The sequence below is a fragment of the Lonchura striata genome, chromosome 9, assembly GCF_046129695.1.
Source record: "Lonchura striata isolate bLonStr1 chromosome 9, bLonStr1.mat, whole genome shotgun sequence".
Lineage (NCBI taxonomy): Eukaryota > Metazoa > Chordata > Aves > Passeriformes > Estrildidae > Lonchura > Lonchura striata.
In genome coordinates this window covers 28,039,336-28,066,658 of record NC_134611.1, presented here as the reverse complement: position 1 = coordinate 28,066,658, position 27,323 = coordinate 28,039,336, and the positions used below count along the sequence as shown (strand labels likewise).

General features: G+C 45.1%; 1 protein-coding gene across 1 annotated transcript in view; it reads left to right on the top strand.

Annotated features, from left to right (window-relative positions):
• NIBAN1 (niban apoptosis regulator 1) overlaps window positions 1–27,185 on the top strand; it is a 55,816-nt gene extending 28,631 nt beyond the window's left edge. Inside the window, exons 5-14 of the mRNA XM_077785504.1 lie at window positions 1,310–1,474; window positions 14,180–14,295; window positions 16,574–16,678; window positions 16,773–16,935; window positions 17,725–17,912; window positions 18,150–18,311; window positions 20,284–20,394; window positions 20,948–21,055; window positions 21,926–22,037; window positions 23,017–27,185. Coding sequence (XP_077641630.1) covers window positions 1,310–1,474; window positions 14,180–14,295; window positions 16,574–16,678; window positions 16,773–16,935; window positions 17,725–17,912; window positions 18,150–18,311; window positions 20,284–20,394; window positions 20,948–21,055; window positions 21,926–22,037; window positions 23,017–24,674 — 2,888 coding nt within the window. The 3' untranslated portion in view covers window positions 24,675–27,185. The remainder of the gene's footprint in view (window positions 1–1,309; window positions 1,475–14,179; window positions 14,296–16,573; window positions 16,679–16,772; window positions 16,936–17,724; window positions 17,913–18,149; window positions 18,312–20,283; window positions 20,395–20,947; window positions 21,056–21,925; window positions 22,038–23,016) is intronic.
• Window positions 27,186–27,323: the final 138 nt, after the last annotated feature.

The following is a 27,323-nucleotide window of genomic DNA, read 5'->3' as shown; positions in this document are numbered from 1 at the left end:
ACTCCAGAATGGATGAATAAAGCAGATGCTGTAAGCCAACATTCAGAGAAATGCTGGCTCCCTTTCTTCCAGCATACCGGCACCAAGCTGCTGGAAGCTGTGCAGAAGCGGGGCAGGAACCACAGCACCATTGTTCCCAGGCTTTGTTCATATTCCTGGTTTATTTGTTTCCATTTTTAGATGCCAGCTGTCTGTGTTGACTCACAGCTGATAATAAGTCCCACAGAGAAGGCAGGAAGGTGGCTGCTTCTGCCTTTGTTGTTTCTGGGCTGGGAACTGCTGTGGTCGGGCCTGCCCCCACTGCACCAAGATGGAGAAAATTCAGGCTTTATGGAAGAGGCTCTCACATTGCAGTCAGATTTGGAGAATGGGATGCCACATAATGAAAGGGATAAGAGCAACTTGAATACAAGGATTTATTTTTTGAGTCCTTTAAATCCCTAGGATTTAAAATTAAGTGCCCTCTCACACCCTTTCCCAAGGCACAGGGTGGTCAGAGGGGCTTGGAGGTGTCCTGTCTGTGTCACTACAGCTCTGCAGCAGTTGGGGTTGAGTGATGTGGAGCACCCCAAGGGTGCTCATGGGCTTCCCATGGCTGTTCCTTCAAAAATATCATCACTTCACCTTTCTGGCACTACTCTCCATCTGTGTGGTGCTGAAGACCCTCCAAGGTGAACCGCATGTGTCTGGGCTCTCAGTGCATGTCAGTGACTCGAGATTTGGTTTGGTCATCCCTAAATGTGCTGTCCAGCATCCCCTGTGTGCAAGGACCCGGGGCAGGTGGGAGCTGGAGGTAGAAAGCTGGAGGTAGAAAGCTGGTGCTTTCTTTACATCACCGGCAAGGCCATGAAGTGACAGTTTTTAAGGGCAGTTGTGTATGGAAATCCTGGAACCAGGGAAAGCACTGCTGTTCCAACTCAGTTTATTTAATGCAGCTTGTTTCTATAGGAAAGTCCATACGCTCCTAAATGGTCTTTATGTGGAACGGACCAGGGCTCTCCACTAATTTACTTATTTGCCATGAAAAACGTTTCCCTAGCAGCTGTAATCCAGTGAAATAATTTGAAATTTTACCAAAACTAGATTTTTGCCAGCTTGAAGACAAAGCCATCAAGAGGCCGTCAAGTTGCTGTGGTGTAACACAGAGAGGTGGTTGATGCCAGCTGAGTGTGCCCATCCCAGCTGTGTCCCCCTGCCCTCTGTGCCCAATCTCCTGGACTGGGAAGGAGATGAACCTGCTGGCAGAGGTCTGGCACAGAGCCAATGCCCAGGAAATTTGCAGCTCTCAAGCAGAGGTGTTTTTGTGCAGGCTCCAGCGAGGAGGCAGCTGCAGCCTTCGTCCCGCTCCCGAAGGAGTTCCCGGTGTACCTGTGGCAGCCCTTCTCCCGGCACAGCTACTACTGCTTCCCGGAGCCGGGGGCACAGCGGCGCTTCAGCGCCGTGCTGGGGGACTGCGTGAGGCATTCCAACCACGGTGAGTGAGGAGAGGGATTGCATGAGGCATTCCAACCATGGTGAGTGAGGGATGGAGCTGCGTGAGGCATTCCACCACGGTGAGTGCGGGATGGAGCTGCGTGAGGCATTCCAACCATGGTGAGTGAGGAGAGGGACTGTGTGAGGCATTCCAACCATGGTGAGTGAGGGATGGGGCTGCGTGAGGCATTCCAACCATGGTGAGTGAGGAGAGGGACTGCGTGAGGCATTCCAACCATGGTGAGTGAGGAGAGGGACTGCGTGAGGCATTCCAACCATGGTGAGTGAGGGATGGAGCTGCGTGAGGCATTCTGACCATGGTGAGTGAGGGATGGGGCTGCGTGAGGCATTCCAACGATGGTGAGTGTGGGATGGAGCTGCATGAGGCATTCCAACCATGGTGAGTGAGGGATGGAGCTGCGTGAGGCATTCCAACCATGGTGAGTGAGGAGAGGGACTGTGTGAGGCATTCCAACCATGGTGAGTGAGGGATGGGACTGCGTGAGGCATTCTGACCATGGTGAGTGAGGGATGGGGCTGCATGAGGCATTCCAACCATGGTGAGTGAGGAGAGGGACTGTGTGAGGCATTCCAACCATGGTGAGTGAGGGATGGGACTGCGTGAGGCATTCTGACCATGGTGAGTGAGGGATGGAGCTGCGTGAGGCATTCCACCACGGTGAGTGCAGGATGGAGCTGCGTGAGGCATTCCAACCATGGTGAGTGAGGGATGGGACTGCATGAGGCATTCCAACCATGGTGAGTGCGGGATGGAGCTGCATGAAGCATTCCAACCGTGGTGAGTGTGGGATGGAGCTGCGTGAGGCATTCCACCACGGTGAGTGAGGGATGGAGCTTCGTGAGGCATTCCACCACGGTGAGTGCGGGATGGAGCTGCGTGAGGCATTCCAACCATGGTGAGTGCGGGATGGAGCTGCATGAAGCATTCCAACCATGGTGAGTGTGGAATGGAGCTGCGTGAAGCATTCCAACCATGGTGAGTGCGGGATGGGACTGAGTGAGGCATTCCAGCCACGGTGTGTGTGGGATGGGACTGAGTGAGGCATTCCAGCCACGGTGTGTGTGGGATGGGGACCGTGTAGGGCATTTCAACCACGGTGAGTGCAGAAAGGGCTCAGCCTGGGACATCGTCACCCACCCAGGACCCACACACCCAGCAGTGGGAAAATGCAAGTCACTCACAAAAGGTGCTTGGCTTCAGCACCCTGAGGAATGAATCAACACAGCCCTGCTTCTTGCAGTGCTGGGAGCACAGTTAGGTGCGGTTTGGGGTGCAGTGGGTGTAAGGTTGGGGAGAAAACATGGGAATTGCTTTGGAAGTTGTGTAATGATCCAAAATCCCTAAGAGGTGTTTATTACTAAGGCACAGCAAATCCCTCACCTGCATTTGTAAACTGGCTAGTGCATCACAGCTATAGAACCAGGAATAATGGACATCCTGAACTGGCAGGAACCCACAAGGATCATGGAGTCCAACTTGTGGCCCTGCACAGACAATCCCAAGAATCCCACCCTATGCATACATGAGACGAGGTGTGTACAACATGGAGGGAATGTATTCCCCCTGTACATTCCCATGTTGTTACACACATACCTCTCCTGATCAAACATTTGACCTTTCTGCAGATGTTTCAATGGCAGCTCAAGCCCCAGCCATGGTTAAGCCTTGTAGCTGGTCCATGAATGGTGTGTAGGACACAGTATTGATTGTCTGCACAAAGATAAATTATGACTATCACTTTCTAAGTAGATTAGACTAAAAAACTTTTAAAAAACCCTAATTTGTGACTTGGTAGGACTATAAAAACAGCTTTGCTCCTAAGAAATTGGAAGATCATTTATGAATTGGACCCTTCAGAAAAATAAATGCTTTCCTGATTTTCAGATGACGTTTTTTCCAAGATGCCCTCAGTTCCATGCCTTTAGTGTCACTTTGGAGTCCCATCTGCTCTTGCTGCCCTTGGTGGGAGATGGGAACACTCAGCAACTTCTCCACTAAACTCAGCTGCTTGGGTCTGAAGCCCAGGCTTGTGGGTAAATGAATTGTGAGTGCAGGGTCTGAACAGTCCCTTTTACTTACAGAAGTGACTCCTGGTGAATGTTTTTTTAGCTGTCACTTCAGTCTCCTGGCCATCAGCTTCATCCCATTGCCCTCAGACAGCTTTTTCTTGCTGTCCTCCCTGGATCATTCTTGATTACCATCTCTTTTCCCTTGCCTCCACTGCTAAAGACATTCCTGGTTTCCTTTAGGACTCCATTCCCATGAGGAAAACACACACAACTACATTTCTGGGCAGTTTCCGAAGATGTGCAGTTGTGTGGGGGTCAGGGCTGGTTGGTTTCAGGGGCTTTCTTCACAGGAGATGTGGGATTCCCTATCTCAATGCTGTCCAGGTGGTGTACAATCCCCATTCCTTATCCCAATGCTGTCCAGCTGCTGTACAATCCCTAATTGCATTCCCAGGTGGTGTACAGTGCCCTGACACTCTGGACTTGGCTCCTCACTGAGGTTTGGTAGGGAGATGAGGACACAATCAAGTTTTCCTGGCACTCCATGACTTGAAAACCGTTCATGATGTTTGGGGATTTTAATTTCTCTCCTGGAACAAGTGTAATGGGTTTGACAAAGCTTTTGGCAGCCTGTTTTTTTCTTAAAGTTCAGCACATCACTCTAGGGGCCAATCCTGAACTGGCAGAAGCTGGGTTTAGATGACCTAAGAGGTCTTTTCCATCTCCAAAGCTTGTGAGTCTGCACTTCATTATATTTCATATGGCTTAGCTATTGCTCATTTATGCATCTGTTCCAGGATTTATCCCTCTCAGCTTTTCCTGTGGTCCAGTTTTTATCTGACAGACAATTCCTCAAGGATTTTTCTTACTTCTGCCCAGTGGGGTGAGAAGCAGATAAAGACAGTCTGGATTAGGATCTACTGTTGAACCAGGAATAGAGTTTCAACAGCTGTCAAGGAAGCAGGAGCCCCTTTCATGTGGATTTCCTGGAGTTATGTAACCCCGTGGAGATCTAGGTGCTGCAAGTGGGAAAATGATCCCTGACAAGCACCTCAAATTGAACTCTGCCCTTGGAGAGAATTTTTTTCCCAAGAGCTTCATATTGATTCCTATTCATTTGCACATCACTGAAAAATATTGATTTATTAATACTTCTTAAAATCTTTTTTGCAAACAATTCTGCTGACAGAAACAGGTGTGTGAGCAATCTTACAAAGTTACAGCTATGTGCAGCAAAACAATGGACTGTAAGGACTGTGGTAGAAAATTTGGCTGTGTTCTTTTATTAAAAAACAGTTGAAAAGAGAAAGGAACTTTGAAAAATCCTTCATCTTTGATTGTGAAATACAATTTAGTGGGATAAGGAGCACAGATCAGGGCAATACTCACTCCACCTCTTCCCAAAGTGCCAAGTTCCCATTTACCAGGGCAGATTTGGCAAGGGCAGGACAAAGACAAATGTCATGTCTGATCAGAAGTAGCCTTTCTGCCCCTGCTGTGATCTGCCACTCCTGGAAAGGAATGTATTTCACTGGGCTTTAGCCAAGGACTTGGAGGAGCTCATGGCTACAATGCATTTCTTTCTCCCAGGAAGCAGAGTTAAACTGGGAAAGCTGCAGAGAATCAGTGCTGGGAGCCGCCCTGGCATTCAGCAGCTTCCTGTCCCCCTCTGGTATAAATACCAGCCCAGCCTGTGTTTCTGGGATTTCTGGGCAGAGCAAAGGCTTTGGGATTTAGTGAGCACCACTGGGAAATGGCATTCAGATGTTTGGAGTGTGGGTTGTTGTGCTGTTCCCCTCTCAAATTCCCTCTTGTCTTTGCCCTTTATATTCATTGATGAAGGCTTGCTGGTTTGAGGAGACAATGATCTCCTTCACCAGCAATGGAACATGAAGATCAAATGCTTTTTGTGTTTATTTTGTGAGGTGGTGTGCTTAGGGCTAATCAGTGAGAAGACAAGTACCCAGGGAGTAGCAGAGGAGCCCCAACAGCGTGGTGGGTGCAGGGGGTCCCTGGAGGGGACTGCTGACTGTTCTCTGCTGCTCCCCAAGTGTCTCTGCAGGTCACACCTACAGCAGTGTAGGATTTTGAACACTCCTCAGCTTTTTAAAGAAGCTGTGCTTGAGTTTAGGTGGAGTGTGGAGGAAGCAGTTTAGCATCTCCTCCAATTTTATGAGCTGCTGCCAGGTGAGATGGGGGTGACAGCATGGAATCCTTTAGTTTGCCTGAGCTCCATGATCCACTTTGATCCACAAGCTGGACTTACCTGGTTCCATCTTGCTCCCTGTTTCCTTGGTGAAATGTGACAAGTGCACACCTCAAATTTGGGGGAAATCTGCTGCTAAAGTGGCCACCTAGCCCCCAGTGGGGATGTTCTATCAGTCCCACAATGGCAACAGTGAGGAAAGGCCCAGAATATTCACAGGACTCCAATATTAGCTATTCCCCAGGTTTTAATCCTTTATGTTTGCATGCCTTGAAAATCAGACTGAAGTTTCTTCTGAATACTTCTTAAATTACTCGTTGTTTTTAAGTCTTCTTGCTTCCTATATGAGTTTCATTCAGTATTTGCTGTTGAAAGTGGGGAATCCTGACCACTTGGTGCTCGGATAGAGGGAAGTCTGCATGATGGGAAGGAAGTGACAACTAGCTCATTCTGGGAGACACACAGTTTCACTTCGTGATTTTATTTTTTTTGTGTCTGGTTTGATTTCACATCCACATCTTGACAGTCACCCTCCTGACACAGGAAGCTGAGGGACTTTCAAAACCATATCCTGTCATCTCCGATTTCAACAGAAACAACAACAAAAATTATTTTGAGCAATAAATATATTAAAGAAATACATTAAGCAAGAGAGAAAGGCAAAAACTGTGGAGGGGAGATTTTTTTTTCTCCATCTCTGACTTTCAGGTTTGCCATTATCAGTGTCTGCATTTCCTTTCTCAGTTCTGAATTCATCTGACAGATGTTTTCTTCATAGTTATTTCTAAATTTCTTATGTTACATGTCTATAGTACCTGTATAGGACTTACCAACTCTTGGACCAGAATTCAGAATAATTCTGGGAGCACTGATAAAGGCTGAGAAGCTGACATTACATCCTTGAGCTGAGGGATGAATGTGTCTGTATATCTCTATATACAGAGCAGAGCAGCTGTCAGGAGTCCACATACCACTTTGGAAGGATTTCTGAGACTTCATGCCACAAACAGGGTGGCCTTTCTTCCCCGGAGAGGGAGATGAAGGGAAGGATTTTCTTATTGCCTGTTTCCAGTGGATGTGGAGGGAGCAATTAAAAGAGAACTGAGGAGGAAATTGCTTTTTATGACATTAAAGAAAAATGTCTTTGTGAACTGGGATGAAAGTGAGGCTTTTTGGAAAGTTTGTGTGGTAATTTGGGGTGGGAAAAAGTACAAATGGAGATAATATTTACCCCTTCATCTACCAAGACTTGGTAGTCTTGGCTCCTTTCAAGTAGCTGCTGTACTTGGGTTAATTAAACCTTTACTTTTTGGTTAATAAGATAAGAACACCTGTGATCCACATGAGTGGCTGAGACCATGGCTGTTCTTTCACCAGTCACATGAGTTTCAAATAGACTTTTCAAACTGATGTTAAACATCCATAGGGGTATTAATGTAGTCAGAACAGACAATGCCATTTCATTGGAAATACCTTTGATGAGGCTTGTGGGATGTGTTTGCTCTACAGCATGAGTTCATTTAATCAGTGTGGCTTTTGTCTTTCCTGCCAGCCTGGTTTCCTACACTGTGGTGAGGATTTTCAGTCTGTAGGAGTGACATTCATTCTGAAACAGCACGATGATGAATGTGCTAAAATCATAATTGCCATTACATTCTTCCTATCCCTCTCACCTCAGGCTGATTATCTTCTTCTTGCACACTGCCAAGCGTGGGGTGGTGCAGGGGAGCCACTGCCCTGAGCCCTCCACCCCAGCATTTTCAGGAGCTGTGAAGACTCATTTGTGCAGAGTACGGTGGTGGTCAGGCTCCAGCTTCAAAGTTCTGCAGCAGAGAAATCACAGAATCATGGAATGGTTTGGGTGGGAAGGAACCTCCCACCAAGGGCAGGGACACCACTAGCCCAAGTTATTCCAAGCCCCATCCAGCCTGGCCTTGGACACTGCCAGGGATCCAGGGGCAGCCACAGCTTCTCTGGGCATCCTGTGCCAGGGCCTGCTCACCCTCACAGGGAACCATTCATTCCCAAAATCCCATCTATCCCTGCCCTCTGTCAGTGGGAAGCCACTCCCCCTCATCCTGTCATTCCATCCCTTCTCCAGAGTCCTTCTCCTGCTCTCCTGGAGCCTCTGTAGGTACTGAAAGGCCACAATAAATAGAACCTTTTCTTCTCCAAATTCCCACCTGCTCCAGGAATGCAGTAGCTGGTTTGGAAAACACTTGGAAAATGTCAAAAATGAGTGATACTGTGATCCTTTGTGTGTGTTAATGCAGTGATCATTAATATTTTAGAGTATGAAATCCACACCTGCTGGGCTTCCCTCTGGAGGTTCATTGTGCCCTGTCTGGTGCTGCTTTGACCAGCTTCAGTCTGGGTGCTGTGTGCTGATAAGCAAACAGTTAACCCTGCTCAGTGTTGGTTTGGTGGCCACGGAAGGAAGCTCTATTTGCTATAAGTACAGTGTATTCTTTCAGGGCTGCATCATGTTTGGGAGTGACCTCATCCAGCTTCTGTTGGTGGTTAGCAGCTTCACACCACATGCTCTGTGGATAATGTGACAGCACACTGCTTGCAGGAAACCCCCAGAGCTGGGAGGTTGATGCCTCTCAGGCCCAGAGCACCATATATATCTTACTTTGTTCTCAGTTTGGATGCTAGCAACACAGGACAGCATTTTGTGAGGGTAAAATGTGTGTCCTTTTATTTAGAGGGTCATTTTCAACTGTGCTTTAGCCATGTCCCAAGCTCCAGGTAACCTCCCTTTTCCTTAGGTGCACTTCCTGAGCTTTCTTTTTCACCCCAGGTTCAAAGCATGTTCCTTTTCTTACCTGCCATCCCGGTGGGATGGGACCATTGCTTATTTTTTGGAGACAGAATTTCCACATTTTAATTTTATAGGGGTTGATGGCCATGGCTTTTTTACCAGCTGTCTGTGGTATCTAAATGCAGCAGCTCTTAAATCATGCTGGAGCTCACGTGAGCTCTTAGAAAGGGAAATATTTTTTTTATTGTGCTCATTTATTTTTATTTGAAGGGCGTTCCCTAATTGTGGTGCTGGAAGGCTGGCAGAGTGATTCCTTCCCTGCAGGAATGTCTCTTGTTCCCTGATGGTCTCCAGCTGCCTCCACCCCAAATCCTTGGGGCTGGAAGAGTGGGAGCACTGTTTTTGAAGTGTCAGTACCACTATCCTGGCTCTTTAGTTGGTTTGGAGCTGTGTATTTTCCTTTTTGTTTTACCAGCTTTTGTTTTAAAATAACTAAATTTAAAAAAAACTAGTTAGAAATGTATTATTTATTAAATTATGGAGTGTGTATAGTGGAAAGCAGAGGAAAAGCAACTCTAAATATATATGAAAGAAACAGATGCCAAGGTGAGAGGGGAATAACTTGGAAGGATGAGAAAACTGGGAAAATGTAATTTGCATTTCTTAGCATGAAATCTATTCTCTTGAGGGCAGCAGTGTCTAGTGGAAATGAAGGGGTGGAATCACCAGCTTTTGAGACTGCACTTCAAATTCAAAACACTTCTTTGTCTGCCTCTTGCTATCTATTTGTAACATCACAAGAAGGAAGGCCCTGCACCAATATCTGTACTGAGATTTTTGTGTCCCAGAAAAAGGCTCTATAAAGTGACCAACAAGAAGGAGTTATGTGAGATGCTTTGGCACTACCTTCACCAGAGTCAGCTCTCCTTCAAATGGATGAGGAAGCAACAAAATAATATTGTGAGATCACCTAAAATCAAATGCAGTTTTTTACTCATTTATCATATTCCAAAAATTATTAGTAAGTGACATTCTCCTCCTCAGTGAAAGGCCACCAGACTGAACTCTTTGGTCATCTTCATCTCCTTCCAGTGATTGTTGTCCTGCCTTCTCCAGTGTTTGTCCAAAGCCTGTCACTTGGAATGATTTAAGAGGATATTCATGGGCCCTGCTTGTAGGGGGGAACTAAAAAGTCATGAGTTTTTTGTATTGGTTGTGAATGTCTTGTGTTGGGAAGAGAGAGCTGCAGTTCCTGAGGCTGGTGAGCCCAGCAAGGCCTGTGGGCCCTGACATGATCATCTCCTACAAAAACAGCCATCACTGGGTGCCACATTGCTAATATCAATTAGTTACCTGAAGAAAGAATTCCAGGATCATATAAATGATATTCCCTGCATGCAGAATCTGGCTGGGATGCTGCAGGAAGCAGATGAAGCCAGGGTGGATTGCTCCTGAGTTTTGGTGGTCAGTTGAAGTGCGTTATGACCAAGTCAGCATTTCTTTAATTAAAACCTGTGCTCTGTGAGCTCACACTTCTGGATGCTGGCTTAACACTTGTTCACCTATGTCTTTGGGCCTCAGCTTTGTGTGAAATGTCAGCCAGAAGGCTGAGGCTTATTCTTCTGGTGGAGCTCACTTTGGTAAAGCACTTTATCCATAGTCAGTAGACCCCTTCACTGTTACTGGATTGCAGCTGAGTTCAACCATTAACCCAGCCATGGTTTCACCATTAAACCATGTCCCCAAGTGACATTAGGGACAGTTATTGTTCAGAGGGACAGTTTAAATGTGATGTGGAAATAATCACTTTTTAACAGCTATGCCAATGTTATAATGGCCTCCTCCTTTGCTTGTAATTAAGAAAAAACATCATCTGAGTGATTAAACCTCCTCACCAGCAGCACCAAGGGAGCAGTGTGCAGTACAGACAGATGCACAGTTTGAACTGGAATGTTCAAATGCAGATATCACATTAATCTGGATTTGCTGCTCATCAGTTTGAGCCAAAGGCAGCTGGAACACTCAGCCTCTCTGGTAAGGAGGTCCATCTGCACAAGTTCTTGCACAGAGCTCTCCAGTGTTCTGACTGGTGTAAGACCAGCTGATCTGTGGCTGTGGATGAGATCAAATCCATGAGAGCAGTTAATTCCTGCTGCTGTCGTTGGATGCACAGGAAGTGTTATGGAAAGCCTGTCTTGAGGGGCTGTAGCCATGTCCATCTCCAAGGGGGCATCTGTCCTGCCATGGACAGGGCTGGGAGAGCCCACAGGACCTTGGGAATGAAGATTTGCTCATCACTCCCCAAACATTCACCTGCCAAGGGACAGAAGAGCAGCTCACAGCCCGGGGCAGCCTGTTGGAAGGCTGCCATTCCCAGGGCAGCCCAATCATGGGAGGCAGCTGAGACTGGGACCAGGACCCTCTTCGCCACGTGCAGGTGCTCTCAGAGGGTGTCCAGTAGCCTGGTCCTCTGGGTGTCATTTTGATCGCTTAATGTTTGACATAATTATGTTTTTTAAAAGAGAAATTACTCACTGCATAGAAGCTACTTCCTTCCCAGAAAGCTTTCTGCAGTCCTGAACAAATTGAGCCATACCATTGAGACATGTGCAAGTTTGGGAAAATTTATAAAGTTGTCCTTCCATCTCCCAGAGTTAAAGGGAGCTTTATAGCAGTTACTCTTGCATTTATAAAAGAAATCTGTGGTTAGCAATATCTGTTATTGAAATTGGGCTCTATGCTTGGATATGTTGAGTCTCTAGGTAGGTTTTCTTTTGTTTAAAATTAAACAGAACAAGCAGAATTTTGTTTTAATCTCCACACATAAGGGATGTTATGTTCATTAGCATCTGGAGAAGATGCTTGGGCTATTTTCCAAGTGCAAGGCATCCTGGATTAAACACACAGTATCAGTCTGTAAAGCCTCACTGGCCTTTTGCTGGAGAACACTCAGTAACCTTTCTGGCTTTGTGTGAGATTTGGGTAAGGAATACTGCAGCAGGCACTGCACCAAGCTGCCCTAAGCTGCTCCCCTCCATACAACCAGCAGGACACATGGATCATCCAGGACAGGGGCCAGGATGGCCGAGGGGAAGCCCCTGTGAGGGCTTCAGGAGAGGGGAGCACCCATTGTGCTTCCCCTCAGTGAACACTCGTCCCTGGCACCACTGGGCTTTGCCACCTGCCCCGTTTGCAGCTGCAGCTCTGCTGCCATGGCCCAGGGCCCAGCTGCTCCCTCGCACGCCAGCGGGGCTCCCCCAACAGCCCAGCCCTTGTTTCCCTGGCCTTGCTGTGGCTGCCAAGCCACCACCCTCCTCCAGCCTTTCCATGGACTGTTGGGTGGGATGGGCAGAACGCTGGCTCTGCCCCACTGAGGTCGTGCAGAATGTGTGTGGCAGCTCCTTTCAGCTGGGCACAATTCCCTTTTCTTGAGCCCTGTCCATGAATGTGCCTCTGTCTCGTGTGCCTCGCCAGCAGCTTCTGCACAGCCCGGCACTGGATGGATCTACTTGTTCAAAGCCTTATCACTGAGGCAATCTTTTCCTCCTATGGAAAGTGAGAATGAAATTGCCTAAATTAAGCAATTGAAGCAGCCTTGAAGGATAAAGCTTTCTTTCTGCTTGGAGTTGTTTTTGTAGCAAGACTGCCATGATTGTGTTTGTGTCCTGTGTTTACTGGCATAGGAAAGAATGTGGGATTGGGATTTTATGGCCCTTACAGTTTAATGTTTGTCCCATGAGCTATTCAAATGAATCATTCTTGGATTTTTAGCACCTTCTTCCCACTACAGTACAGGCCTGGGGACAGTCAGAACAGAGAGAGAATACTCCCTTGAGCATGGATTTAAAACTTGATGATCTTAGAGGGCAGACTCCTGTCAGCACTGATGCGTCACCATCTCAGCAGCTCCAAGATCCAGCCTCTTGGGTGGTCTGTTGTCCCTTTGGGTTAGGAGGGAGCACAGCTGTGAAGGAGGAAAACATGTGAGTCATGATTGGAGGGCTGTGGGAGTTGCAGTTTTCCCTCCCTGCAGCTAAAACAGGCCCTCTTCTCATGAAAATCGTCTCAGTTTTATTGTGGGAGGACAAAAGTTTTTGAATGCAATGTTCCACCTCAGTTGGTCAGGTGGAACCCTCCATTCTTTCATTAAAACTGTGGTCAGAGGATGTTCTCTCAGCACTGAACAGCCTGACTCAAAACTAATACTGGTTTATGATGTGCTGTGACAAATGCTATAAATCCTGGAGGCAGCAGTGAAAGTAGGGTTGGGGTTTTACCTGGCTGATTTTTTTTTGTTGGATCATTGTATGAGCTTGGAAAGTCTGTGTGATGTCTTTGGGTCTCCAAATATCTGCAGATGAAGAACAGTATCAAGAGAGTGGCACTGAGAGAGTGTTTATTGCCCCTCATTGTGTTTAACAAACCTTCCTGCAGTCATTGCAGCCAGGTGAAACTCTGAAAGGGCAAATGTTGACATTTGGGCTCTGAGAAGATCAAAAACCATGCAGTTTTCAAGCTGTTTTCAAGCTTCAAGGACAAAGCCCTGATGAAGTTAATTGTAGGTTTCTGTAGCACTTGTTTTTGTTAAAGTGCATGGAGGAGATACTTCAGGTATTACTGTGGTGTTAATCCTCCACGTTTCCCATAATTTCTCTAATCCCTGCATTGCCCTTGGCATTTATGCAAGGCTCCTGTAAAGCTTCTCTCTTGAGCAGTTTCATGAACAAGCCCAAAGAAGTGTTGCTTGACAAGCAAGGCTTGAGGACTTACTCCTGACTCTTCTCATCACAATTGTTTGCATGTATCAGTACCTTCTAAAGCAGCATAATTCCCTTCGAGACAATCAACATTCTTGTTCTTCCCTCCTTTGTTCTCAGCGTGCACAACAGCACTTCAGCTCCTCAGGCTGCAGGAGATAATCTTGGAGAGGGGATTACTAAGGAAAACATAGCTTTTGTGGCTTTGTTTTCCTACAAGATAGTAATCCTGATGCTCTGATAGTGAAGATACAGCACTTCAGTCGCTGAAGTGTTTGGGGATGCTTTTTTCACTCAGGTTTGCCAAGCAGCCACTCTGCTTCACTCTGTTCTGAGGCCAAGGTGTCCCCAGGCCACCACACTGTTCTCAGGAAGAGCTCCCATCTGGCAGAAGTGGCCTTGCACAATAACCAGATATTCCAGAGCTCTGGTTGAATATTCCTGAAATATTTAGGGAAATCAGAATTATCTTGTAAGGAGTTTTTGTTCTTAAATGGTACAAGTATGGTGCTTTCTTTGTTGAGGTCTGTTTTGTTGTATATCCATGAAAAACCATCTTGATCATCAGTTTTTTAACAAAACAAAGGAACTGAAACATTATTGGGGAATGTTAATTCAGGATTTAGCAATTTATCCAATAAGCTGCCTGCCATTATTGTAAACTAAGGAAAAAGAATTCCCAGCTGTTGGCCCTGCCACATGCTGTCAGTCTCCCTGTGTGCCACCTTACATTGCTCACAGGTGTGAAGGTAAGGAATGAGCTTTCCTATGTTAATGCATTTCTAAATCTTAGTGAACACCCAAGGCCTCCAGGCATCCGGGCTTAGTAAATTATTTAAAAATATTACTGCTAGATGCATGTGGAGTGGGAAATGGCTCAGAAAATGATGGTTATTTGTAAAGATTATTTCTGGGTAAATAGTTTATGTTACTTTTTGTTTTCTCCAGACTTTCTCAAACAGACCACATATGAAGTGGAGGCGTTCTTAGAGGCCATTCAGTTCTTCCGTCAGGAGAAGGGCCACTATGGCACATGGGAAATGATAACTGGCAACGAAAAAGAGGTAAAAGAATATATTCCTGATGGGGTTTTTGGTTTTGGGTATGGCAGCTCTGAGGGTAGTGAAGATTATAAATTCTTTTGGCTAAAACAGCATCTTAAAAAAAGAAAATTTAGTAGACAGAAATACCTGAGATTTTAAGACATCTCTTACTCATATGTAAGTGATAATTCTTTTTAAATAAAAACTTCTGAAACAGAGTCTTGTAGAGTAACAGTTACACTTAAACACCAAAAATCTGTGTACTTCAGTTCTGCAGAGAAGAAATGCTAAGCCCAGGGTCTGGGTCCATACTTGGGCACCTGGCTTTGGAGCACTCATGGAGCTGAGATTGCCCCACAACCCCACTGGCATTACTCCACATGACTTCTAGGGCATTATTTACACCCTGATTTATACTTTTTTTCCAAACACTGAGCACTCAGCAACAAATGTTTACGTGTTTACTTTAGTGCCAACTGCCAGCTGTTTTCCTTGATGAAATCTGTCTTACTTTGGGAAAACGGAAAAAACCTTAAGGAGAGTGATTTGTTTTAAGGAACCAGATTATTGTTTTAGAAGAAGCCTACCTTTGAAATTCTGAGAAATGTGGAATCTGGAGAAAAATCTATAAACAGTGTCTTTCCCATTGCCAACATGTCAGTGATTGAAGTTCTCTGCTAACATCTGATAATAAATGCTTACTTTAAGGAGTTACATGAGGGTTTTTCTATTCTCCCCTCCTCCTTCATATTATGGAGCTATTATAGTGCTAGTTCATTTTATGTTTTATTTTTCCTATTGCTTGCCAACATCTTACTCATAACCCATATGTCTCAAGAGAGCTGTAATCAGAAGACATCCAACCTAGTTCCACTATTATCTTCTTAGCAATAATTTATTCTGTAACTATAGTGTGTTCTCATGGCCTGCTTGGACCAAACATAATAATTATTTTAGGCAAATATCCAAGCTAAGTGAGTGGTTTGGAGCAAGTAGGCTGAAATTTGTTGCTGTGAAAGTCCTTGCAGAATGTGAAGAAATGTATTTGCTGACACTCATTTGTGATGGCTGACTCTCTGCAGTGTCAGCTCACACTGGGACTGCAGCATGGCTGGAGTGGGAGCACGAGCCGGGGCACCTGAGGGAAGATCCACCAATGCCTTAAAAATGTTCCCAGAGAACTCAAGATTCTTCACAATATAAAGTTGTGGAATCACAGAATATCCTGAACTGAAAGGGACTCACAGGGACCATCCAGTCCAGCTCCTGGCCTTGCACAAAAACCCCAGCAATTCCACCCTGTGCATCCCTGGGAGCGTTGTCCAAAAGTTCCTGGAGCTCTGGCAGCCTTGGGGCTGTGCCCATTCCCTGGGGAGCCTGGGCAGTGTCCAGCACCCTCTGGGGAAGAACCTTTCCTTGACAGCCAGCCTAACCCTCCCCTGACACAGCTTCATGCCTTTCCCTTGGCTTTTAAATCTATCTCGTCTGTTGTCACATTTATTATTTATGATTGTTTGGGTTATTCACGAGATCTTTTTCAAGGGAGCCATTAGGACCTGAATTAGTGAATTGCTTTTGCAGACATTTGAGTCAGCAGTGCTGAAGTGCTGCTGTGGCATTATCTATAAGTACTTAAATGAAGCTACAATAAAAGTGTATTGCATATTTGAGGTATATTCGAGGTATATTACAGTAGGTATTGAGAGTTGTATTTCCATAGGGGCTGTTTATGCCCTGTTTTACACTGGGCTGCAGTCAGAATCCTTTAGTTGTGCTGCTCTAGTTCCTGCCTTTTCCTTCTGCTGGTGTTGGTGCATGCCTCAAATCTTTCTGGCAGCTTTAATACATGAGGTGCAGTGTCTGGGAGCACGGACATGAATGAAAAAGTCCTGGCATGATGAAAATGGAAAGTTGAGGGGTATTTTTGCACTCTGTATTAGCTCAGCTAGAAGGTGGGTACAGCAGGGATGTGATCCTGAATGTGGACTGTGCTGGGCTGTTGGTGGAGCTTTCTCAGGCCAGAGACAGTGTCCATAAACAAAAACATGGGAGACTCCCAAAATCAGATGTATATTAAGTCTTGCATATTTATTTGGTACATTTGAGTGGGACAGGTAAGGAAGGAGTTGCAGTTCAAATCTAGGCAGAGAGACTGCAGAGCCTCTGTGGGTAATTCCTGGCAGCTGGAAGGGAGGGACAGCTGAGCCACTGCCTGCACACATCGCTCTGTGCTGCAGTGCTCAGCCTTCAGCTCAAGAACAGGGTGTGAACTTGCCATTTTCATCTCCTGACCCTACAGATCCTGAGCAACCTGGTGATGGAGGAGCTGCTGCCTAACCTCCAGACAATGATCCTGCCTAAAATGAAGGGAAAGAGGAATGATAGGAAACGGGCTTGGTTTGGGGTAAGGACTGACCCTTGCAGAGAAGCTGTTGCTCATAGCAGCTCTCTGTGGGTGCTGGTTCTGATCTCCGCTTCTCAATCTGATTTGTGTCCAGATTGTAGAGGAAACCTATGGCTTAGTCCAGCAGGAGGTGGCAGAAGGATTAAATACCTTGAAAGAAGAATGTAGAGAATTTGTAAAAACTCTTGAAGGGACCATTCGTTCAGACATGGATCAGATTCTGAGCTCCAAGAACTTCCTAGCTGGAAAAATCAAAGGTTAGTGGAGGAACAGCTGTGCTTTGGAGCAATTCTCCAATGTTTCCCATTGTGTTGCTCAAATTTCCAGATGTGCTTGATTGAAATCCTTGTTGTGTTTTGAGAAATCAAACTGGAGACACCAATTTTCAGAACAGAAATGAGCCTCTGCTGCCTTTGATGGGAAAAGATACCTGTGGCCATTGTGTCTGCGAAAATACCAGGCCTTCTCAAATTGGAGCTGACAGATTTTGAGTATCCTGATCAGAATTGTTCCTTCCGCTTTCATTTTCAATTATACAGTCTTAGTGAAGATACAGGTCACATGAGCATAATGAAAAGACCTGTTCTCTAGGAATGTACCACAAAACCAGGTTCTGGTTATGTGACAAGTCTACGGGCTTTCAAAGAATATTGAAGCCAAAGGGCTTCTTAAGTGGCTTTTATTTAATGTAAAGTAATCATAATTTTGTTATGAATATAAAAAGGAATGTAAAGAACAGGCAAAATGTTGGTGTTGCTTAAGCTGGCAAATAAATAAATAAATCAATAGCTGGTAATCATACCAAGACCTGCCCTTTCCTCTCCCTCACAGTCCCCTAGTTGCCAGTGTTTGCTTAGGTGAAGCTTGAGACAAGAGTTTTCAGTGTCACTCATAAAGCTGTGAACTCCTTTCACACCCTCATCACCTCTGTGGTGGTGTGACTCCAGGGAAAAATGCAAAACCATTAAATTCACTGTAAAGCAATAAGTTCCAATTACTTCTTTCAATGTCTCTAAATGCAACTGTTGTCCTGTGTGACCCTCCAGCCAGTGTTTCTGAGCCTGCCCAGAAGTGCTGCACAGAGAATATCCAGCCATTCCTCGCCTCCATCCTGGAGGAGCTCATGGGCCCCGTCAGTTCCGGATTCACGGAAGTGCGCGCGCTTTTTGATAAGGAAGTGAATGAAATCATCCAGGACTTCCAGAAGACCAATGACATGACCAGGCTAAAGGAGGTAAGACAAGGAGCCTTTGCATCAGCACAAGGTTGTTCTTGACTAGACCCTGGCTGGCAGCAGGATTTGCTTTCCCAGGTGGAAGCACGTGAGCACCTGGTTTTGTCATTTACAAAGTCTTGTGGTATTTGTACAAATGGTGTGCAGATACCAGAATTTGGGTTAAAGCCAAATTGTTACATTCTCTATTAAAAATTCACCTCTGGTTACTTTCTCTCAACCTGCATGGGAATGCAGAATGTGGACCAGCTCATGACCCTGCCCTTCAACTCGGTGAAAATGGAGCCCTGCTATCTGAAGGTGAACCTGCTGCAGGAGCTCCTGCAGGACCTCAAGAGTCGCTTCAAGGTCTATCACATCGATTTTGTGATTCAGAGGACACAGAACTTCATGCAAGAGGTACTGTAAGATCCAGTTTTTCCTCCTGGGAGAACAGGTTAGGTTTGTCCTGCTAATCTGCTTCAAAGTAATCTTGATAAAAGCTGTGAAAGAGCCCCAGAGTGTCTCTCAGACAAGGTACAGGTAACAAAACCTGAGAAAACCAGCTAGAAGCTGCTTGAAACTTTTATTTGCAAGACTCTGTGTGTGTGTGTGTCATTCAGCAAGGCATGAAAATTTTGGATGGATCATCTGTTCCCCTGAACTTTCAGGTTCTGAATTCCCAGTGTCTCACCACCCAAGAAAGTTGTGTGTATAATTAGTGGGATGGCTAAAATTCACCTGATTCCTTTTCTCAGGGCTCGATTTTTCAAGAAGGGTGTTAAATGTGTTTTACCAAACTGGAATGTCTTCTCCTTGGTAGTTGATTTTCTCACTAATATAAAGTAAAGCAATTAATGTTAGAAACTTGGAGACAGACAACATTTCAGGGTGTAGGTGCTTTATCCAGCCTCACCTTTCAGGGCAGTGGTGGAGGTGACAGTATCGTTCCAGATGAAAACTGAGCTCCACCTCTTTGTCCCCTCTTGTGTGTGTTGGTACAGGCTATTACTCTGCTTTGCCTGGACTCCTCCTGGATGCCTGGCCAGAAGTCTCTGAGGAGCTGGCCAGCAGACTGATTCCAGTTGCCAGATCACAAGGCAGATTTGGCTTTGGAGCTCTAAATTGAACCCTGTGATTTTAATCTGTATTTGGGAAATGTACTAATCTGCTCAGTAATCTTGTGAAATGGAGCTGGTCCAGATCTATGGAGTGGAAGTTATGAATATGGAAAACAAGTGTCTAGGACAGGGCTAGAATAGGGTTTTCCTAAAAGCAGCTCTTCTGAGTACAGCCAGGACCAGCAGCCAAGGAATTACTCAGAAATAAAATTCTGATTTCATGTCTGGGTCTTTCAGGGGGGACCATTCCAAAATGCTGTCAAATAAAGTGTATTTCACTGAGTGAAGACCATGAGTCAAGACAAAGAAGTAGACAGAAAATAAATTCCATATCAACCAAGAGGTCGTTTTTTTCTGAACAGAATATGAGTCAAAATTAACAAGAAATAAATTATAGCAGGAGTTCTAAACATGCTATTGTTGCATCTTCCTCTTTAAGAGACTTGTATTTTCCTCATAAAAATATTGTAGTTTCCCTGTTTTTCCATGGACGTTGTTTATTTCATAAATAAGTGAAATCAGACACGTGTGTTGGTGTAGTATTTGGCTAAAATGTACCTCGGGTGGAGCAGGATTCCTTGCTTTGGGAGCTTGGCATCCTCTAGTGGCCAATTCAGGCAATCTGGGAGCACGGTACTCAACTGGCTGAAGGAATGCCCCCCCCTGCTTATCTCCCTGTACTTTTCCAATAAGAAAATGTTACTATTTGAATGGGAACACCTAAAGAAAATGCAAAGCCTCATTAGATAGACTCAATTACCGCTTGCAGAACTGTTTGTCTGAAATATCTTCAGAGTAGGGGCATAATATTCTTAATGATAAGCTGAAAATATTGTAAATGCCAGTTTAGCATAATTCTGAGAGAAATTATTGCACTCTGTGTGATTTTTGCTGATTATTTATTTGTATTATAATTAAAATGATGTGCAGTATGATTAAATATTTTTTATTAATGATAGAAGTCAATGGGAGTCTTCCCATTAGGGATAATGAGTTTTGACTATGGTCTGTATACATGGATAATCAATTCAACATTTTGGCTCTGCCACTATCAGTTTTGGTGGTGACATGAGATCAAATCTGTACAAGAAAGCTGGGACAGCATGATAATGATACCACAGCTTTAATTTAATTTATTTATTGCAGCATTTCAGTGCTCTTCAGAGCACCTTCTCAGAAATACAATTTAAATTAACAGTTGCACTTAACATGTTTGCAGGAATTTGATGTTACTGATCTTTAACAGATTTTTTTCTACTTACTATTTTTAGCTGATGGAAAATGCAGTTTATACTTTTGAGCAGTTGTTCTCTCCAAGCCACCAGGCAGACTCGGCCAAAGTTGCAACAACCATTGAAAAAGTCAAGCTGAGAGTGCTGAAGGTAAATGTCATGTAGCACATTTGCAGGCTGCCTTTCTGGAAGCAGAGAATATATTTTATATTAATGTACCTCAATATTTGAAAGAGGATAAGCTTTTACCATCCAGCTGAAAATACTGATTTAGTGGCACTTAGCAAAACTGCCCATTTGGGGGATAAAACCTAGTTCTGGACAGACACTTATAAAAGTATTTGCATGTGCAGTCCCTTAAATTGTAGGTAAATCAGATTATTAATATGCTGTGGATCTGCATAAATAATTTTAAATTAACTTTGTAATTAGCCTGCACTAGGATTTGTTACTCTCTGAAAATGCAGTGCTGAAACGCCTGGGGAGGGCAGCTGGGGGATGTTTCTAGCCTAAAAGAAGCAAAAGAGATCCCAGAACAGTAGATTTTAGAGTGATTTTGTAGAAGCTGGACTAACCTGTGTGGCCATTCCAACCCCTGTGTGCCCTGATGCGGCAGCTACGGGCTGACAGGAGCAGTTCCCTGTGGGAGTGGTGAATAACCCCAGGCACGCATGGGCTTGTTTCTTTCTGTGTGTTTTGGCAGCAATATGACTATGACAGCAGCACCATCCGCAAGATGATATTCCAAGAGGCACTGGTGCAGATTACCTTGCCCACAATGCAGAAGACACTGGCTTCAACATGCAAACCAGTAGGTATCTGTGACTAAAAACCTCAAAAAACAAAAATGGAAGGCAGGGGAGGAACAGCACCTTGGTAGTAATTCCTTAACACTGTCAGGCTGTTTGCAGATCTCCTGCGTGCTCAGTGCTTAGATTTGCCACGTCATGGGTTGGGTAGGTGTGCAGCACAGGGACGAGCATTTTATCACCTAGAATATGTGCAGGTACCTCATGTCTCTGTCACAGAGGAAGCAGTGATGGAGCAAACTTCCACAACCCTTTCTATTTAGTTTCCCACCAGCCTTTTGTATTTGTGCCTCTGCAGAAATGAGCAGCCAGCTCTAGAAGCCAAAGTGTGGTACAGCTGACAAGACCTGCCAAGTCCTGACCTTTTACTTGAAAACCTCCAGGTGATTTATGTAGGTGCCTCTTCTAGAAGTGGTCAGAGGTCACTTAATTTACTTTTTATAGACCACCAAGCAGCTGCTTGATGATAGTGATTCAGTTAGACAGCCTGATGGGTATAAATCAGTGAGCTCAAAGTGTTACACACCTATTAGAAAAACAAAACCAACCCCGCGTCTCCTGTGCACCGTGGATTTGCCTTCTTGGACAAACAGGTTGTGAGGCATTTCCTCAGCAGCTGTTTGTTTCAGCAGGCAGTGATATGTAGTGCTTTTAACTGTGGTTGTACTGCAGGTAAGTAATTATGTTTGGTAGGTACATAATTGATTGTGGACACACGTAGCTCATGGAGTCATAGTTCAAACAGTGCACCCCAGGAGCTGTCACGGCGTGTTGCAAGACCTGCTCCATGGCATCTCTGAGCTATTTGGTTGCAGTAGGACTCAGAATCCCTCAGTTTTCTCCATCTGTTCCTTTCTCCCCTACCTGCACAGGAGCTGCAGAGATACGAGCAGTACATTTTTGCTGATTACACAAGTGTGATCCAAGTAGAGAACGTGTATGAAGAGATTTTACATCAGACACTGCTTGAAGAGGCCCTAAAAGGTGAGAACATTTCTGAGGTGACAGGAATAACATTGCAGCCTGTGGCCCATGAGCTGCTCCTTCAGAGCTTCCCAGAGCCTCACCTGGCTGTTCCTGTCCTGCTTTCTCCAGCACTGGTGGTTACGTCCCTACAGTGTTTTTTCATTTGGCTCGCTTGAAAATGTGTTGCAAGCCCTAAAATCTGAGTTATGGGGCAGCTTTACTAAATCCATGGAAGTTAAGAGTGATGGCTTGGCACAAGCCTTTTTCTAACAAAATGTAATTATGGCAACTTCATTTGATCTCAGTTCCCTGGGCCAAGGAGGGAAATTCTATCCTTACTTGTACAGGTTTGGTGATGACTAAATGAAAAGACTATGCCAATTGCAAGACTAAGAGAATTTCAAAGACTAATGGTAACAGAGATTAATTTTCTCAAATGAAAATAACTGCTGGATGCAGTTTCCAGTACTCACTGATGCCAGTGCAGTACTCCTTGCAGATCTTTCTGCTTCTGTGTCAGAAAATGAGACTATTCTTAATAAATACTACATATATATGTATATCTATTAATACTTTACTTGTATCTCTCTATATGTGCCTGTCTGTCTCTGCCCTGGATAAAAGACAAGCAAATGTACTACACAGGATGTTTTCACAGACCATAGGCACTCCTCTTCCAAAACAGCAGTATAATAATTGTAACCAGCATGCTTTTATTGGCATATTCAATGTAAATCCTTCTGCACTGAAGCATTACCCTTGTGCATTGTGGGTCCTCTGCTTCAGAAGTGCTTGGGTCAATACTAAAGTGATGTTATTCAAAAAATAAAATCTCCATCTCCCGAAAAGAAATGTGAACTAAAAGGAAGCTGAAAATTAACATTAGTGTTGACTTTAATATCAAAATGTACAACATAAACTTGGGATAGCACTGTATGTTCTTCCCTGTGCCTCTGTCAGCCTTCCCAAAGCAGTTTGGTGTTTGTGTTTTATTCAGTGATCAACGAAGCTGCCATTCTGAGGAAGCACAACCTGTTTGAGGATAACCTGAACGTGCCCTGCGAGAGCGTGTCCAGCCTGACAGAGCTGAGGACTCCCGTGGGGTCAGCACAGGGCACCCCCGCCAAGGCGCCCGCAGCCCCCCGGGCCGAGGGGTCGGACACCGAGAGCCACGGGGACGAAACGCTCGTTGTGACAGGGAAAATCGTGTGGGAGAAGGATGCTGATGAGGGAAAGTCACCAGACAAAGAGGCAGGCACCTCTGTTAGTGCAGCTGGTGATCAGGCCAGCAGGAGGGAAGCAGTGGCTGTTACAGACGTTGGTGACAAACAGGAGTGCCCTTCGGCTGACCACATTAAACAGGGAGTTGCAGAGGGAAAAGGTGCCATGGAGAATGTATCAGAGTGTGTAGTGAGCACTGAGAGAGGACTCAAGGCACAACAAACAGCTCTGGAGGAAAAAGTAGCTTCTGGGACTGACACTGCAGTAAAAAATTTTGAAGCCAGCCCTAAAAAAGAACTGAAGGTACCTGAAGGAGCAGTGGAGGAAGAGGTGACTTCAGTGAGTCAAACAGTAACGGCTGCTGTGTCTGTCAGCAGCACTGAGAAAGCAAGCACAGCACAGGAAAAAGTTTCTGAGATAAAGCTCACTTTCTCACCTAAGAGCGTAACAGATGCAGAGATTTTAGGGAGTGTAGAAAAGGAAAGCAAGGTAGAAAATGAAATTATGGGAACATTATCTCAGAGTGAAAATGCAGTAGGAACAGGGTTGGAAGGGAATAGTAAAAAAGAAAGTGGTGAGAATACTGAGACAAAGATTGTTTCCCAGGATGAAAAGACAGGGAAAGCAGGGTTTGGGGTTAGTCCTGAAAAAGAAAGCCAGTCAGAAGAAAAGAGTAGTAAATCCCCCGATGACGTGAATGAGATAAGGAGTTTGCTGATGCTGACAGTTGAGATCCCAGCGGATACTCCAGCTGAGAACATAAAGGAGGTCTGTGAGGGTGAGCTGCTGAAGTTGCCGGAGCACCATAATGGGAACTACGAGTTGAGCGAAGTGGCTGTGGCAGAAATTCAGGTGAGCCAGAAGATGAAGAGTGAAGATGCAGCAGAATGTGTGGAGTTCAAGGAGGAGCGACCATCCTCAGCCAGCCTGGGGACAGATGGTACGAGGGGAGAGAGCGTGCCCAAGGGGGCACAAGCTCCGTGGCTGGTGGAGGGCTGGGCTCCGCCTCGGGAGGCAAAGGCAGAGGTGGAGAGCAAACCAAGTGTGTGGTACGCAGGTGCGGAAGGCGAGAGGTTGCAGCCGGAGGAGCACACGGGAATTGCGGTGGATGGGAAGGAAGGAACAGGGGACAGCCACGCTGTCCTGGAGGACGGTGGGACACAGAGCTCCTTTCCGAGCCCTGCTGCAGATGCAGGCACGAGGGAGGTGCCCATCCTGGATAGAGCAAACCCGGGCCCCGGACTGCTGGAGCCGGTGTCCCTGCAGCCGCGCCGGGGGCAGCCCGGGACAGAGCGCACGGCAGACACGGAGCCCGGGCGGCGAGAGGGGGAGCCGGGAGATCAGCCCTCAGGAATTCACGGCACCGGAGGAAAAGCGATCCTCCCAGAAGAACACCGAGGAGATGGTCCTGCACAGCAAAACTCTGAGGGGTAGAAAGCAGCTTTCAGCCCAGCCCTGCGGGACCTGTTCACTCCAGTAATCCCTGTTCAGTTTTGAATACTTGTTGAGGTCGGGGCTGGAGGAAATGCGCTTTGTTGTGGTGTCCCCAGCTCCTGCAGGTTTCCCACGAATCCCTTCCCGAGGGATGGGTGATGGGTTTCGTTTCGGTTAAAACCAGATTACTGCTGAGGAATCTCAGCTGCCACTTCAAATCTGCTCCCTTTTAAAGCTAGAGAAAAAGTCTGGAAATGTGACCACTGAGTGCTTCAAACGCCCGACTATCATCAACTTATTTTAACAACTTAGCTGTTCTTAGTGATCCTCTTGATTTTTAAATGCATGGTTTTGACAAGTACCGCTCTGATTCTGGTGATTGGTACATACATACTCGAGGATGCTTTTAGTATTTGCATGCAGTATACAGGAAACAAAAACTTTTTTTTGTAGTAAAACTTTTTCTGTAGTAAACAGAACCAAATAGTTGATTTAGTAGATTGCTGAAAAGCCACGTGGTGCAAACTCTGCATACCGATTACTTAATTATTTTCAAGTTTTGGCAGATATCAAAGAAAAGCAAATAATTCTGATTTTTTTTTTCTCTTATTGCTGTATTTAAAAAGGGGAAGGTATGGGAGCAGGTTTCTCAGTCCCACTCTGCACTTCGGGGTTATTTAGCCTTCCAGAGCACTTTATGGCTATTGTTTTGTTTTGTTTTGTTTTATGGAAGGGAGAGAATGTTTACAATAACTATAACTGTTAGGCAGCATTTCTCTGGTTTAAATCCCACCATAAAATAGATGCACTTACAGCAATTTCATACAGAATCTTGAGACCTGCCATTCCCACTGAGTTACTCAGGTCTGTAGACCTTTTTAGGTATGGAAATCATGTAATAAGTGGCAACAATTGTGAAATACCAGAATCATTGCATCTAATTTCTAATGCAGATGTTAACTGGACTGACAGGCAGCCAGAGGTTGTTTTGCATGTGCTTAGATTTTGGAGGGCAGAATTACATTACAAAAGCAGTTATTAAAATGAGGCAGTTGCTGTCATGCACACGATCTGTATCAAGCCATAATCTTGGTGCAGAGTTGCTTAAATGTGTCCTTTGCATCTCATTTTGCACAGAAAAGCTTGGAGATGAAACCCAGCATTTTAGTAAATTGGCCTTTCAAATGCAAGACCTCACTTTAGAGGTCAGTTTAAGGCACCTTGAAATTCTGGCCTGGTGTTTTGAGCCTGTTTCTGAATGTTATACAGTGCAGGATAGCAAAGATTAACTATAATTGCAGCAAGGACTGCAGGATCTATGCCCATAAAGACACAGGAAGAAATAACAAAGCATAATATGTGTTAGCATTTAACTTCAGCAAACTGTGCAAAGTCTTTTAATGCTGTCAAAATATTCTTTAATACTAACAGAAAATTGACACTAGAGGAACAGCTAAATAGTACTGTGTGAGGAAGGAACTTTGTTGAGTAACTGGATTAACTATTCTGTCACTGCAGTAAAATAAATGCAGTTCCGATTTATTCTAGAAGCCATACTGTGGTATGGAAACATGAAGGTCACAGACATTTTCCTTGCAGAAGTAGTTTGACTCATTTCCTCCTTGTATTTCATGCAAAAATACTAATTTGGAAACATAGAAACCACTGCCAGCCAATTTTTTTTTTTTTACAAATCATTGGTTATTTCACTGTCAGCTGCTTCACTTTTACAAATCATTAACTATTTTTAATTGGTACTGAGTGTTAAATGACTTCAAATTTATAAAGTGCTCTAGAGTTAAGCAGCAAGCAGCCTTTTTAAGCTAAAATTAGGGGACATGATGGGGTTTTAGTACTTTTTTTTTGCATGGCAGCAAAAAGGACTGCAGCCTCCTGCAAAAGGAAACTAATTCATTCTGATGTGAATTAGATACATCTGTACAGAGAGCATTTTGCATAAGTATTTCCATAATGGTAATTTTGGAGTTATTTCTGTGGCAGGCCTAGATCTGGGTAATATTTTCCTGTGGTGTGTGTTGCATGGCTGGATGCAGATGCTCAGATGTTTTTCACCAGTGAGATGGGTAAGGATGAAGAAGATTCAGCCTGTATAATTTAAATTGCAGTTCCTGGTGGCCATGGGACTTTTTTCTCGGTTTTGGGCATTTTCTGCCCGTTTGCCAATGGATATAGTGCTTTTCTAATTGTTGGTTAGAAGCGACAGCTTAGTTATAAGAGGTCAGCAATCTACAAGGTTATGTGGGACCACTGATGAGAAATTATAATAATGCACCCATTCTGTCGTTTCTGTTGCTTTCTTGCGGTTTCCTCCACAAACCGTGAACTGTAATAAATCTCCTCTGGTGGAGCCGGGCGCCCTGAGGGGAGCGGGCTGGGGTGTGGAATTCCATGGGGTTTCCACTGTGAAGGGCCAGGACATGAAACACATTGTATTTGCTTGGAACTTTGTACAAACGCTTGTCATGGAAATAAAGACGCTCTTCCCTTCCATTGCCGGGAGGCTGCTTTTGTGAGGGTGCGATGGTTTGGGGGGGTTTATTAAAGAAGCGTACATCGGGCAGCTGGGAGTGCCGGCGGTGTTTCCAGCACGGACAGGGGAATGTTTAGGGCAGCGCGGCAGCGTGACGG